This window comes from Pediculus humanus, genomic scaffold (genome assembly GCF_000006295.1).
Source record: "Pediculus humanus corporis 1103172107368 genomic scaffold, whole genome shotgun sequence".
In the NCBI taxonomy this organism is placed as follows: domain Eukaryota; kingdom Metazoa; phylum Arthropoda; class Insecta; order Psocodea; family Pediculidae; genus Pediculus; species Pediculus humanus.
In genome coordinates, this window is record NW_002986996.1 from 111,398 (window position 1) to 126,492 (window position 15,095).

General features: G+C 26.2%; 4 protein-coding genes across 4 annotated transcripts; 2 read left to right on the top strand and 2 right to left on the bottom strand.

Moving 5' to 3' along the window:
• Positions 1-1,021: 1,021 nt before the first annotated feature.
• Phum_PHUM006400 (histone deacetylase complex subunit SAP30, putative) lies at positions 1,022-1,751 on the top strand (the record flags this gene model as incomplete). The annotated part of the gene is made up of 3 exons (XM_002422642.1): positions 1,022-1,198; positions 1,320-1,535; positions 1,626-1,751. 3 exons carry the CDS (start codon positions 1,022-1,024, stop codon positions 1,749-1,751), a joined length of 519 nt encoding a protein of 172 aa, XP_002422687.1.
• Positions 1,752-2,688: 937 nt separating this feature from the next.
• Phum_PHUM006410 (Exosome complex exonuclease RRP45, putative) lies at positions 2,689-4,277 on the bottom strand (the record flags this gene model as incomplete). Its single annotated transcript, XM_002422643.1, has 6 exons — positions 2,689-2,911; positions 2,990-3,211; positions 3,293-3,470; positions 3,575-3,840; positions 4,034-4,128; positions 4,212-4,277. 6 exons carry the CDS (start codon positions 4,275-4,277, stop codon positions 2,689-2,691), a joined length of 1,050 nt encoding a protein of 349 aa, XP_002422688.1.
• Positions 4,278-5,294: 1,017 nt separating this feature from the next.
• On the top strand, positions 5,295-11,943 carry Phum_PHUM006420 (uncharacterized protein; the record flags this gene model as incomplete). Its single annotated transcript, XM_002422644.1, has 16 exons — positions 5,295-5,330; positions 5,571-5,589; positions 5,684-6,046; positions 6,221-6,429; positions 6,514-6,726; positions 6,810-6,935; positions 7,027-7,325; positions 7,469-8,267; positions 8,317-8,325; positions 8,396-8,691; positions 8,760-9,913; positions 10,079-10,965; positions 11,046-11,250; positions 11,347-11,420; positions 11,516-11,731; positions 11,809-11,943. The coding sequence occupies 16 exons, from the start codon at positions 5,295-5,297 to the stop codon at positions 11,941-11,943; spliced, it is 5,040 nt and encodes a 1,679-aa protein (XP_002422689.1).
• A 2,380-nt stretch (positions 11,944-14,323) lies between these two features.
• Positions 14,324-14,710, bottom strand: Phum_PHUM006430 (uncharacterized protein; the record flags this gene model as incomplete). Its single annotated transcript, XM_002422645.1, has 1 exon — positions 14,324-14,710. The coding sequence occupies one exon, from the start codon at positions 14,708-14,710 to the stop codon at positions 14,324-14,326; it is 387 nt and encodes a 128-aa protein (XP_002422690.1).
• Between the last annotated feature and the right edge of the window lie 385 nt (positions 14,711-15,095).

Below are 15,095 nucleotides of genomic sequence, written 5' to 3' on the forward strand. Positions count from 1 at the left end.
ACACTCTTTATCACACACTTAATAATAGGCACATATTGTAAACTTCAAATTCTAATAATAACAACAATTGACATTTTATAATAAAGAAAAAATAAAATTATTCTTACCCGTTCAAGAAGCTAATGGAGAAGGATATTATTGAAACTTGTTCGACCCCACGCCAGTACATGTAAAGAGGATAGGGAAAAAGCTTTTTTTTCATTGGTTTATTTCATTTTGACCGCAAAAATCTAGCCAATGACGTTATCTAAAAAAACACAACTAATCAAACTTCAATCTATTATAAAATATTTTATACAATTTTTAAAACAATATTAATTAAAAATAATTTTTTTTGAATTAATTAAATAAAATAATTTTTTATATGATAATTTTAAATATATTTTCATTGCCTATATTTTCTTGAAATATTTATTTTGCTGAATTGATTATGGTTGAATATCCGGAAGCCAAACATTATCCAATAACAGTCAACAAAACAAGAATAACAAAAACGTCGCCATTACAGAAATCTATTATACGTTTACTACATGACAGCTGATTGTGAATTTTAGTTATGTTCAGTATTTGTTATCAGATTTTAAGAATAATAAAATAAAATTGTGCTTTTCATTACTTTTTTTTTTTCAAATGTTTTAATACAAAATTTTATCGTAAATAATTTTTTAAAAATCTGTTGGAATTTTTACACAAACAGCGATTACAATATTTTTTGCTTTTTTTTTTTTTTTTTTTATTTATTTAAAGTTTTAATAAAAGTGTATTTTAAAAAATACAATAAATATGAATTATTATGTTACAGATTTTTTTGTGTTATGTAAAATCTGTTTGTGATATAGTTATTGTGAGTAATTTTTGACAAATAACGTTTGTCTTACAAATCAAATTATAGAAATGTAATAAATTGTTGGTGTAAATTTAATATATATAACTGTTTTTTTTTAAAAAAAAAAAAAAAAACGTTCAAGTTAAAAAACATTAAGTTTTTTTAGTCCGCTGAATGGTTGTTTTAGGCATTTAAATGATAATGAACGGATTTAGTACGGGAGAGGATGACTCTAGAGGAGCATCTGATCAAATTTGTTGTTTAGTTGACGACAACGAACGTTGTAAAAGACCTGCAGGAAATGCTTCGTATAGTAAAAGAATACAAAAAACAGTTACACAAAGAAGACTAAAACTGCACATTGATAATTTGGTATGACTTGCATTATTTTATATAAATATTTTAATATATGTTTATTCAAATGTAAAATTAATATCATACAAAAAGCATATCATTATTCTATGGCAATTTCATAGTTTTGGTATAATTCTAGGCAAAACACATATATATTTGTGATTATCATAAAGGAGTCATTCAATCAGCTAGGACAAAAAGAAGAAGGAAAGACTCTGAAGATGATTCTAATGAACAAGATATTGATATGCCAGAAATAGATTTAAATCAATTACAATTGAACACTCTTAAAAGGTATAAAAAACATTACAAAATCCCATCGAAACCTACAATGAACAAAACTCAATTAGCAGAGGTTAGTTTTCACATTTTTTTTTAAATTGTCAATAAGTAAATTTAAAATTAATTGTCAACATCTCATAACTTAAATGTTTTTTTATTACAGACTTTAATGAAACATTTAAAAACAATTCCAGTCGTAGAAAAAGAAACTCTTACATTTTTTATTTATATGGTAAAATCAAACAGCAACAAATTAGATCAGAAAAATGGTGTTAATGAAAATACTTAGCTAATTGTATAAATAGTATATTAGTTTAATTTGAAATGATAAAAGCCTAGTTATTCGACTGTGAAGGCAATTATTTTATGTTTTAAATTATCATAATAAGACGATTATTTATTTATTTTGAAATCTATAAAGAAATTAAATCGGTAAAAGTGAAATTTATTTACTGTAAAATTTTTGGCACAACATGTTGTTTTACAAAAAAAAAAAAAAAAAAAAAACATATTTAAGAGTAAAATATATATTTAAATAAATTTTTAGATAATTGTTTTTAATTACATATTTTTTATAATTATTTGTAAATAAAAAACATAAATCAAAATAATATAATAGTAAAAAATTTTATTTTTTAATTATATATTTCCTATTTAAGTAAATTAATTAATTAAAAAAATTTTTTTTTTTTTAAATTTTTTTTTGTTTATTTTACAAATCTTTAAAAATTAATTTTTTATTTTTGTGAATAATTATTGTGCCAAAAAAAAAACTGGAAAATTTCAGTATGCTTATTTTTTTAAAGCATTTCAATTTTATTTAGTTACCTTGTACTGATTTAATTACATAATGTTTATACAAATGTATTATTATTATTATCTTATAATTTGTTATATTAAACATGTTTTTTTAATAATATTTTATAACAAAACCAGACGTTTAAATTAAATATTTTCATAAATTTACTTAATATTTTTTTAATTTATTATGTAATTTAATAACTATTAATTTAGTGTTATTTAGAATTATAAGACTTATTTTTTATTATTTATTAGTTATAGTATATTTATTTAAAAGTCCTTTTAAAAAAATTGTTTCAATTTTCTAATTAATATAAATTATTCCAAATATAACTGAGCATAATTCGTTTTGTGACTGCCAATTCGAAATTTATTTTTCAATTACAATTAACCAAGTTTTAGATAATAATATAATAAATATTTTATTATTCTTCCATTTTTGTAGGGCCTAATTCAAGTTCGGCACAATTATCTCCTAAACTAGTTATTTTGTAATTTCCTACGTTATTTAAATCACTCCCATTCAGGTTGGACTGATGACCATAATTTTCAAATTTACTCAGTTGAACTTTTAGTCTTTTTTCACTCATAGCAGTAATTCTATCCCAATTAAAATCACTAACAAAACCTACAGGTTTTTTCTGATGCCTAAAAAAGGGGTTTATTTAAACAAAAGATAATATAAATAATGTTACTTTACGTCAGTGTATTTTTAAGCGTCCATACCTTGCCTCGGCATCTTTCTTAATTGCTTCGTTTATTAATTCGACTACTTCTTTTGCTCTAGCAGCTGCTTTAAGAGAACATGTCATTATTAATTTTGGCTTGATTAAAGCAGTTCCTCCCAAATGAAGGCAACATATTTCTTTATATGCATTAATGCCGAAAGTTAAGTTAGCATCCGACACTCTTTCTTCAATTTCTGTAGGATCGGCAAAAATATTTTCGCTAAAACGGAAAAAAAAATTTAAATTTAAAAAATTTAATAAATTTATAAAAATAAAAAAATGAAAAACAAAAATAAAGCACCTATTGTTTAAAAGAGCAAAAGAAACACAAATTGGATAATGATGTAATGTTAAAGGAATTGGATCTCTTTCTGCAGTACTGTGAACTTTAATTTCTTCTCCATCCGTTGTTACATCGGGTCTTTTAAAATGAGCTAAAGCTGCTAATGCTGATATTGAAGCACAATCTACTAAGCTCCCTACCATTTTTAAAATACTTAAATTAAGTTAAAAGTAGTTTTGTAAAACATTGAAAAATCAAAAATTTTTTTTTTTAATAAAAAAAATATTAAAAATTTATTACCATCATGATTTAAAACATGAACGTCAATTTTTATTGCCCAAACTTTATCTTCTGCGACAATACACAAAGATTCCAAATCAATAGCTTTGGAATCATATAAGCATTTGTCTAGTAAACGCTGAATGTGAGTGCTTAAGTTTGAAGCTCTTCCAGGTTCAATATATGGTGACGCCATTAAACTCAGTTCTACATTCATAAAAAATAATCCTTCATTTGGTCTTACAGCTTGGGGTTCTTGAATTTCACATTTTACTTGAGACACTACTCTAAAATGAAGAGAAAAGAAAGAAATCTTATTTCCGATTTATTTTGAATGAAATTAAATTAAAAAATAATTTAACGTCCTTTTGCTAAAACTATTTTAGATATATTATAGGCATGATATTAGTTTAAAGTATTAAAATTATATTTATACTAAATATTAAAATGCTTCAAAATTAAGTTATGAATTCACCTTACTTTGATTCTCCTAAAGAAACATAACACAAGCCCCAGTCTTTTCCAAAATGAATTTTTAAATCTCGAAAACCTTCTAATTTCCTGCCATCTAACCTCTAAATAAATCAAAAAAATAATTTTTAATTTTTCTTATAGTTGCCTAAAATCGTTCTGATGGATTTTCGTTTATTTTCTTTACCTTACATTCTGAAGCTGCCTTCAGAATGAAATTTCTTTCGCAATTCGATAAAATCGCTTCTCTCATTTTAAGTTAAATTATTCAACGATTTCCAACACTTAAATGTAAATCCGTATTTAAATTTAAATAACATTTGTTATTAAAATAAACGGAAAATGAGTTTTTGTAATTTCCGTTTTATTTGCCGCTCATATTGTCAAAAATTTGCAGGTATTTTATCTTTGTGAAAAGTTAGGTTGGCTAAACAAAAGAGGCCATTGCTTTCTGGCCAAGTATGTTTGTAAACTGGGTTTTTTTTTGCACTATTAATATTGTAAAATTACGAATTTGAAAGATAATATCATTTATCTTACCGATATTTAAACTTAAATATCACCAAAAAAAATAAGATTAAATGCTGTGAGACTTCGGTCATCAAACTATCTACATTTAGAATTATTTTGTCCGTCCGTGCTTCACTGATGGCCGACTGGGATATCTTTGCTCACAGCAGCTGTAAGGTGAGTTTAAACTTTATAACGGGCAAATTCTGAAATGAATCAAGTATTTTAGTAAACACATAATTTAATGTAAATGTTTCCCTTTAAAATGTTGGGAATATTTTCAACAGTCAGACTGTCTTAGTTAAATGAAAACGATCTTGTACTTATATCTTAAATCATTGTCATTTGATAAAGTATAAATAATTTTAAATTGATGTATTTCTCAGGAATTTGAAATATAAATGGACAATTCCTACTAATAATATAGAATTTTATAAATTTGGTTGTTTTTTACATTTGATAATAATGACTTGAAAGATTCAGAAATTTTTTTGTTTTAAATATTTTCTTCAATTTTAAAATCAAGTTTTTTAAAGCAGTATTAATATTCTTTTAAATCTATATCTTAATATTGTTTAAATATATATGTAATGGCAAAAAATATATAAAATAAAAAATAAATATAAGTATGTTTTTAAAATTTTTTTAGTTGTTATAATTACTTATAACCATTTTTCTTCAAAATTTTTTTCAGGGATATGATTTTTTGTCAATTTTCCCATCAGCTGAATGAAAAGTAGTGCAGACAAATTTTCACAACATGCACAGTTTAGAGGCAGCTTGCAATGAAGCACAAGTAAGATTAAATTATAATTTTATTTAATATATATTAGAAAATTAAGTAAAATATTTAAATATAATTGAGGGAACAAATAATTAGAAAAAAATTTTTTACCATTAATATTACAATAAATTGACAAAAAAATTTTTTTTCTATTTATTCTAGTATTATATTTCAAGAGCAATAATTAACATTTTATTTTATATTTTATGTCTTTGGTTTTTACTTAACAATTTGCTATGTTTTTTAGTTCAGGATAATAAAAAAAAAACAAGTATTCTGTATCATGATTAAAAATGATTTTAATTTGAATCATCCTTAAAATAATAATTATAAAATTATAAAATTTTTTTTTTAGAGTTTAATAGATAAAATTGGATTACTGAGGGAAAAAGCAGAAAGCTGCAATACTGAAGTCACTCTATCCGCTTCAACAGCTATTCCAGGACCAAGTTGGTCTAATGGAGTCCAGACTCAAATATTGGCTGAAGCACCCAGGAAATCTAGGGTTTTTAATATTCGTCAACGCCTTAGAGAGCTTTACCTTGAAGAATGTCGTAATACACAGCCTTATTCTACTTCATCATTACCCTTAAAAAATTTAAAAAGAGGATCAAGATTGCTAGAAAAATTAGTTCAAAGAGATAATTTAAACACATTAATTGTTAATTTATATCCAGGTAATAAAGGCTACTCTTTAAGTCTGCGACTACAAGGCAAAGTACCTGCTGGTAAGTAATTAAAATTACTTATTTCATAATATTTAAATAATTATGTTGTTATTTAAATATTTAAAATTATGTATCAAGTTGAAAAAAAACTCCTACATTTCAATAAATTTTTGATGAATTATTTAGCTTTGGGCAACCAAGCGGGAAGAAGTCAGGGATCAGAACCAGTGATAGAAACAATGCGATGGCCTTACAGTGATGAAGAATTACTTAGATGTATTGATAATGAGGAAATCCCCGCCACATTAGTTGACTTGCTTGAAACCAATCATTCAGAGTTGTTTTATCAGGGCTGTGTTATTGCTGAAATTCGAGATTATCGATTAACTTTTCCTCTTTTTAATTTTGAAACTCACCATGTGCTATTAAAGCCTACTACTCAGGTAAATGAATACTAATTAAAATAAATTTTTTTTCTTTTACATTATAAAATTTTTTATATTTAATTACTTTTATGGATATTTTAGAGCATTATTAATGATGTGAATATTATCAGCTCCTCTCAAGACTTTTCAGCTGAAGATCGTTTGTCTTTAGAAAGCCAATTAATATTAGCAACTGCTCCACCATTATGTTTGGATCCGAATCCTGCTGTAGGAATAATGATAAACAATCTTCAGCACAAAAAACAAAGACTCTCAACTGTTCCATTGAGGAGAACTGCTAAAAAGTTTTCTCAGGTTTTTATTTAATTAAGGTTTTATTGTTTATGCACCGTTTTAACTTTCAATTAACTTTATTAACTAATTTTCTTACCATGTAGGTTACTGTAAACAGAAAAAGGAAATTAGACCAATTTACATCTCACAATACCTTGAAATTATTTGATTTTATTACTCGGAAAAAGGCAAAACTAAGAGCTGCAAATTCTGGAAAACAAAATAAAAAGGTACCTAAGAAAATACTAATCCTTTTTTTTAATTTACTAATAATTATTGGATGTGATTGTGTTTTAATGCATATTTAATTAATTAAAACAGATCAGTGATGGATTACCCCCACCGCCTCCTGTGCCCTCTGAAGAAAAAGTACCACTTCCACCTCCTACTATAAAGCCAGATGTGTTCAAGTTTGCTAAGCATTATGAAAAGTCAAGAGAAACAACGGATTGTAGTGTTCATTTAATCGAAGAATACATTTTGGAAACAGAAAGAGGGCAGGGAAGGATTTATAGAATTAAATTATCTATACTCCAAAGGCATTCAAACCTAGAATACCTTGGTGAATTGTATGTTGACCGAGATTACAAAGAAGGGGAAAGAACTGGTGCTTCATGCAGGTAATTTAAAAAAAAAAAAAAAAAAAAAGAATAAATCAAGTTTTTAACAATAGTCAATGAACAATACAAAAAAATAAAAATTTTTGATAATTTCGAATTGAAGAAATGTAAAGCTAATAAAAGACTTTTTTTTTTTTTTGTAGATTTGTACTTGGTACTAGAGTTCATGCTAATCGTTATATTCAACAATTTACGGAAATTTTTACCGAGGAGGGTAGGAAGTCGGTTCGAATAACTCATGTAGTACCTGGTCAACAACATCATGTTTCTTACACTCCTGGTATGAGGGAAAGAAATGCTGCCTACGCCAAAAAGTCTGTACAACCTGTTTCTGTAGCCATTCACGGAAAGCAATCGCCGGTAGTAATTAATAATACTCAGAATAATAATTTAAACCAGAATCAAAATTTGCAAAATGTACTGGCACAAAGTTCACAACAGATGAGTGGGCAAGCAGGAATCATGGAATCTAATTCACCTAATACAATTAATTTTAATTTAAATTCTCAAACCATTCAAAAACTTCAAGGACATTTAACTTCTAACACTAACTTATTACCTCAGAGTCCTAATTCAAATTCAAACATTCAGATTAATTCTGTTTCGCATTTGACGGGTTTACTAGCTAATTCAAGTGTTGCTGCACCACCAAATGTAAATGTTCATCAAATTCAGCAGGGGCAATCTGTAATAGGTATCTCGGGTCAGTCGATAAATAATTTAACTCAGTCTGTACAAAATATTTCATCGGGAGTTGTCAATGTACAAAACATTGGAATTACAAATCAAAACGTTGGGAATTCGACCATTCAAAATTTGTTAAGTGGTGCTTTAAGTACTAATGTACTGAGTGATAAAAGTTTAAACAATTTGACAAATGGTCCTGTTTCATCAGTGATTACTCCTTCACAAAACACAACAGTTAGTTCTACTTCAACTGTAGTAAGTAAAAAATAATTTTAGTTTTTTTTTTTTTTTTTTTTTGAAATAGATTATTGAAGTGAATCTGAATCACAAGAAAAAAAATTTCAATTTTTTTCCTTTAATTTATTTAAAAATTAAATTTTCAGCATCACCCACCTGCACAATCTCAATTGCCCGTATCAAAGGCATCTCGTCCTCCATTAGCTACTAATCCGGCGATAAGCGCATTAGTAACTAGCTTGATGAATTCGGCTCAGCAATTTCAAGTACAGCAAGCTGCTCAGCAAGCAGCCAATAATTCAAATAATGGTGCCAACGTTCAACCTTCGGCAAATAATATCAATCAATCATCTAGTTCGAGTACGAATCAAAATCCTACAATATTAAGTTTACTAAATGCTACAACACCAATAAATATAAATAACAATAATGTTTTAACAACGTCACATGTGAATTTGAATCAGCAAAGTCAAAAATTATAAACCGAAAAACTATAACTAATTTATTAAGTTCGAGATTAATTAATCAAAACATAAGTGCTGTGCTGAACAATAATGTCGGAAATCAAACTTTAGTTGTAAATAATGCAAATTCTCAGCCATTAAGAGTGACATTGTCATCTTTGAATCAGTTAATGAATGCTGGCAATCAAAATTCCATTTCGCAAAATCAAAGTACTCAAATATTAAATCTTGGAAATGTTAGTCAAATTAATAATTCGTCTAGTGCGGGGTTCGCGTTAGCCACAACTCAAGGAAACATTACTATTGCTACTCAAACGACAAATTTAACCACTCAAACATTTACCATAGCAAATGCCAATTCTCAAACGTTTACCATAACTTCTCCCAACGCAGTATCCAATCAAACATATTCATTAAATGCTCCTCCTCTAGGTTCTCTCGGGCAAACCCAAAATCAAACTTTCACAATCACACCCAATTCAAATAGTTTGTCTCCGCAAAGTTTTACCATATCTCCCGCTAGTGCTACCAATCTTGCTAATTCGAATTCCGCATTACAAAATGCGGGTTTCACAATATCATCAACTCAAAATTCTGGGTCTCAATCGCAAACGTTTACAGTACTTCAACCCAATCAGAATTTAGGAAATCAAAGTTTTACAATAACAACCCCTGTCGCCAATCAGAATTTTACCGTTACAAATGCTCAAACGGGCGTGACGAATCAAGCTTTCACCATAACCAATAGTAATATATCGCCGGTGCAAAACAAAACTTTTCAAATTAATAATGTCGGAACTACCAGTCAGACATTTACAATCACAACGCCGGTTGTGACAGTTCCCAATCAATTTGTAGGTTGCCAATCATCAGTATCCAATCAGAATTATTCTTCACAATCTTCCAATTCAACATTCACACTCAATCCGACTTCTCAGGCTTCAAGTGCAAACAGTGTTTTTACAGTTGATTCTTCTTTACCTAGTCAAGTTTTCACCGTTAACATCCCATCTCCATCCCCAAAATCTAGTTTCAATCAAACATTTACAAATTCGAACCAAAGCAATCAGAAAAATATAACAAATCAAAATAGCGTGTTAATTAACAAGAATCAAACCTTTGCAATTAACGCTAAAAATCAAAATTTCACGGTAGCCACTCCAGTTATTACCAAAAGCAATGAAAATTTGAACGTTAATAGTAATTTAGGAAATAAAAGCAATAATAATAATAATAATAACAACAATAATAACAATAACAATAATAGTAGTAATAATAATAATAGTAGTAGTAATAGCTCTGATGGCAATGGGAATAATAATAATAATAATAATAATAGTGTAAATAACAATAAAAATGTTAAAGACGGAACAACTAATAACAATACCAGCCACAGCAACAACAATAATAATGGAAATATTAGTGGTGGCACCAACAGTATTATTAATGCAAGCAACCTTAGCACCCGATTAAATACTGGTAGAATAGTGAATTGTCCAAAAAGGTTGTCAAATGCTCTTCAACACGCTTCTCAAAATAGTGAATTAAATAAACTCCTTTTAGAAAAAAGTGACAATAGGCTATTAACGGATACAAATAAAAAATTAAATGATAAAAATGATGGTGTTTCACAAACATTTAGTGACAATATAAAGTTAGTGAGTGAAAATGGTAAATTATCTCAAGCTTTAAGTAATAATAATAATAATAATATTGACTCTGGGACAAATGTAAATATAAGTGCCGCCGGACATTCATCTTCTAATTCGAATTTAGGTCTTTCAATGCCAGGATTAAGTGCTTTATTAGCTGGTACTCCATCTGCAGATAATCCAATTCCAGGCGCGTCTACCTCAAGTTCTCTCTTGGAACGATTAACTTCATCTACGCCAAATACAACAGCAGCCTTCAGTTCTCCACCGCTACCCGTAACTCCTCAAAGTCCTAACGTATCCGCTCTCAGTCCAAATCAAAATATTAACTTTCAAAAAAGTTCATTTTCCACTAGTCCAAATAGTAACGCATTCAATTCGACAAATTCAAATTCGCCATTGTCGAACATAACGAGTCCCGCATCAAATTTCACATCTTCGAGTCCGAAAAGCCAAATGCAATTTCAGAGTTCAAGTCCCAGTTCCAAGGAAGTTATGGGCATCACTAGTCCTTTGTCTAGCCCTCCAGGAACAACTCCTGTAAGTTTAAATCTTCAAGGTTTGAGTTTGCAAGGAATAACCGGGCTTCAAAATGTACAGGTACATATATATATTTTTATTATTATTTAATATTTAAAAAACATATATAAGGGAATAATGTAACTAATAATTATTTCAAGGTCTCGATACCTGGATTGGCAGTGCCAATATCTCTGTCTTTAAATGTCGGAGGACAGGGAGGTAGTACTCAAGGTGTCATAATGACATCTCTCTCTGTGGCACCAACAACAAACACCACAACTACTTCATCAGCATCTCCCATAGTACTCACCACAAACTCATCAAGTTCTGGTGGTCACGGTAATGTTTTGTCTCTTCCAGTCGGTTAGTTTTCACGTGATAACTTTTTTAAAAAAAAAAATTCTGAACAAAATTTGAAATTTGAAATTTTTTTATAATAAATATTTTTTACCTTTTTAGCTCAATTTATGACTTCAGGACTCAAGAATGCTAACCAAAGAACGTCTACATCGAGTTCACTCTCTTTGGCTCAGGTACGTTTTGTTCGACTCCGATTTTTTTTTTTTTTTTTTTTTTTTCTAATCGATCCGGGTGACTTATACATTTTTTTTCTTTTTTTGAATTACAGAGTACTCAGCAATCAATTCAACTAGTCTCATCATTGCAAAAAACAGTCACGCGACCATCGTCTGCTCCCCAAAATCAAAGTAATAAAACTACGCCATCCGTTTCTCAAAGAGGAATAATAAATGCTCAAAAAAATGTCAAAACAACGGGAAATTCTAGCAATTTAGTCAACGCCAGTCACAGCAATCAAGTTTTGACATTTGCCGCTCAGCAACAGGTAAAATGATTGATTTTTATAATTTTTTTTTTGTTCTTCTTCTTCTTTTCTAAATTGACCGCCATTTTGAATTTCAGCTTCAACTTGCTTTACAAAAGCAAGCACAAATTCAACAGTGCTATCAACAAAATCAGAAAAGACCCATTTCACCATCTTCGATAAATGCAAAACATCGACGACGATCAAATGCTACAACCGATTCGAATAAGTAGCTTATTATTATTATATATATAAAATACGGATATTGCTCAGAATCGCAAAAGGCTTTTTTTTTTTCGAAGTTATAAATAATAATAATAATAATAATAATAATAATAATAAATTTAGTTATAATAATAATAATTCGATTTATGTGATAATAATAATAAAAATAAAATAAAATAAAAAACAACGCGTTGTTTTGTTAAAAAAAAAAAAAAATCAATACGAAAGAAAATTAATTTACGGTTAAAAAAAAGATAATAATAATTTGAATTAAAACTATTATTATTATTATTATTATTATTATTATTATTATTTCTTATGGTAAAAGATGATGTTGTGTACATTTCATTGGGTAAAGTCAGATTTTTTTTATTTATTTATTTAATATAAAATACATTGAGAAAGGAAAAAAAAGGTTTAATAATATAAATCAGTGTTATGTAAAATTTTTTATATATATATATATATAAATTATTTATATTTATAAATAAGTCGATCATTGATTTTGCAAAAAAAAAAAAAACAAAAAAAATATAAATATATGTTTAAAAGGAAAAAAAAAAGGAAGGAAAAAAGGAAGGAAAATGTTAATTAATTTTCCCAGGCTATTATTTTCTTTATCGGACACATCACATTAAATAATAATCGTTTTATTATTATTATTATTATTATTAATATTTTCGGTTTTTTTTTTTTTTTTTGATTGATCGTTTAGAAATTTAAAGGAAAATTTAATGATAATAATAATAATATTAATAATAATAGCCGTATTATTTTAAATTCGTATTTTCGTACATGAATTTTATAAAAAAAATAATAATAATTTAGATTAAATATATATATATATATATATATAATAATTATAATAAAAAAATTGCCTTACTAACTAATTAACTAAAAAAAGGTTCTTTGCTATAAAAATTATTAAAATAATGCCAAATGAAGGAAATTATTAAAAAATTTTATTATTAATGAAAAATGAAGTGGCAGTAGTAGTAGTAGTAGTAGTAAATTCATTAATGTTGTTTTTGTTAAACAAAAATTTTAAAAAAAAAAACTAAACAAAGTGAAAGTCTGGATTGACAAAGGCTGATTATCAACCGTTAAAAAAAAAAAAAAAAAAAAAAAACGAAGCAATTTAAGGTATTGTTATTAATTATCTTCATGTACTTATTTTAATAATTAAAAAAAAAAGAAAATTATCATTAATTGCCTTTTGATAAGAGTAAACCTTATGCGGCACTCACCACAACCTTATACAAATAACAAGAAAAATATAATTTAAAAAAATTACAATATTGTGTTGTAAAAATTAAATAAAAAAGGTTTTTTCTCTCTCTCTCTCTCTTTCTCTCATATTTAAATTATTTATTTTATTTTGTAAAAATATATAAGTGGAAAAAAGAGAAAAAAAATTTATTTGAAAATGATACCAAAAAAAAAAAAAAAAAATTGATTTTTTATCGAGGGAAAAAACACAATGTTGTATTTTTTTTTTTTTTTTATTTATTTATTTAATAATGGTTTGTTTAAAAAAAAAAAAAAAAAAGAAAATTAATTTAAATTTTGATAGAAATACTGTATTAAATAATAACATCACTTTTAATTTTTTCAAGTATTCTTATAATAAAATAAATTAAATTTAAATTTAAATTGGCAAAACTATTCTTATTCGATAAATAAGGTTGTTTAGTCGATTAATATGAAATTGTAAATAACAATTGTGCTTTTTATTTGTACAGGGGCATGATTTATATTCTATATATATATAAATGAAATAAATTGTATATATTTAAATTTTAATGTTATAAATCTTTGTGTACAGTTGTAAATATAATATTTTTTTTGTTAAAATATTTCTTTCTTTTTCTATATATATACGACATTTCTCCATTTTTGTTTTTCGAATAATTCAAATGAAAGAATTAGGAAAGAAAATATTGCAATGAAAAATTATTTAGCAGAAAAATAATAATATATTTTATTAAAAATTACAAAATAGCTTATAAAAAAAAATTTTTTTTTATAAAACTTATTTAATATAAATACAAAGGAAGGTAAAAAAAAAAAAAAAAAAAAAAAAATATATTACATAAATATTTGTCAGTTTTTAAAAATAATTTTTATTTTCTGTATTTTTTTTTTTAACTTTTATTTTAATTTAATTAAATAATAATTTCTTTTCAAATAATAATAATTAATTAAATTTAATAACTGAAATTTAAATGTATAAACTTTTATTAATAAGATTTATCATATATACAAATTAAAATAGCAAAATGTAAATAATAATAAATAGCGGAAAAGTTACAAATTAGACTAATGCACAAGATTATACAAGCATTTTTGTTTTGTTTTTTGTTGTTAAATAATATTTTTATTATTTTATTAGTAATATCCTGATTCTTCTTGTTGAAAAATCATAAAAAATCCCAATATTGTGAGAAATATAACTACATTTCCAGCGACTGTTAAATAGCAAGCCGTCATTGTAATAATATTTTGAGGAGCCCTTGCTAATACAATAGGCAATGCGAATGCAGAAACGACACAGCCCATAGTTAAAAATATAGCAGGGTTCATATAAGAAGAAGGATCTCCTGAACTTTCGGATATACACCTTTGAGCTATCGCTGTAGGCACAGCTGCCAGAAAATAAAAGAAAAGTACAAAAAATGGCCACCACGAATTTGGTAATGCGCAAGCCAATATCAAAAAAGTCATCCCTATAGATCCGGCAAAAGCTAGACCCACCAATGATTTTACACCTGCCATGTTTAATCTGTTTTATATTAATACTATTATTTAAATATTATTCAAAAAAAAAAAAAAAAAAAATTGTGCAACATATAAGAATAACACTTTTAAAACAATTAGCTTAAAAAAAAAAAAAAAAAAAATGAAGATGCTGAATAACTGATTATTTTTTCTATTTAAAAAAAAAAAAGAAATTTATTATTTGTCAGATAACTTCTTATTAATAATGTCTTTTAATAATTTTTGAGTTCTTGTAAGCCTTCAAATATAATACATTGAAACTGCTTCCATCAAAGTAATTACGGACGAAGAGAATTCTGCAAGAAAAAAATTAAATAAAAAATTTCTTAGTTTGTTTTAATTATTATTAATTATTTAAATTAATTACAATTTTTAATAATAA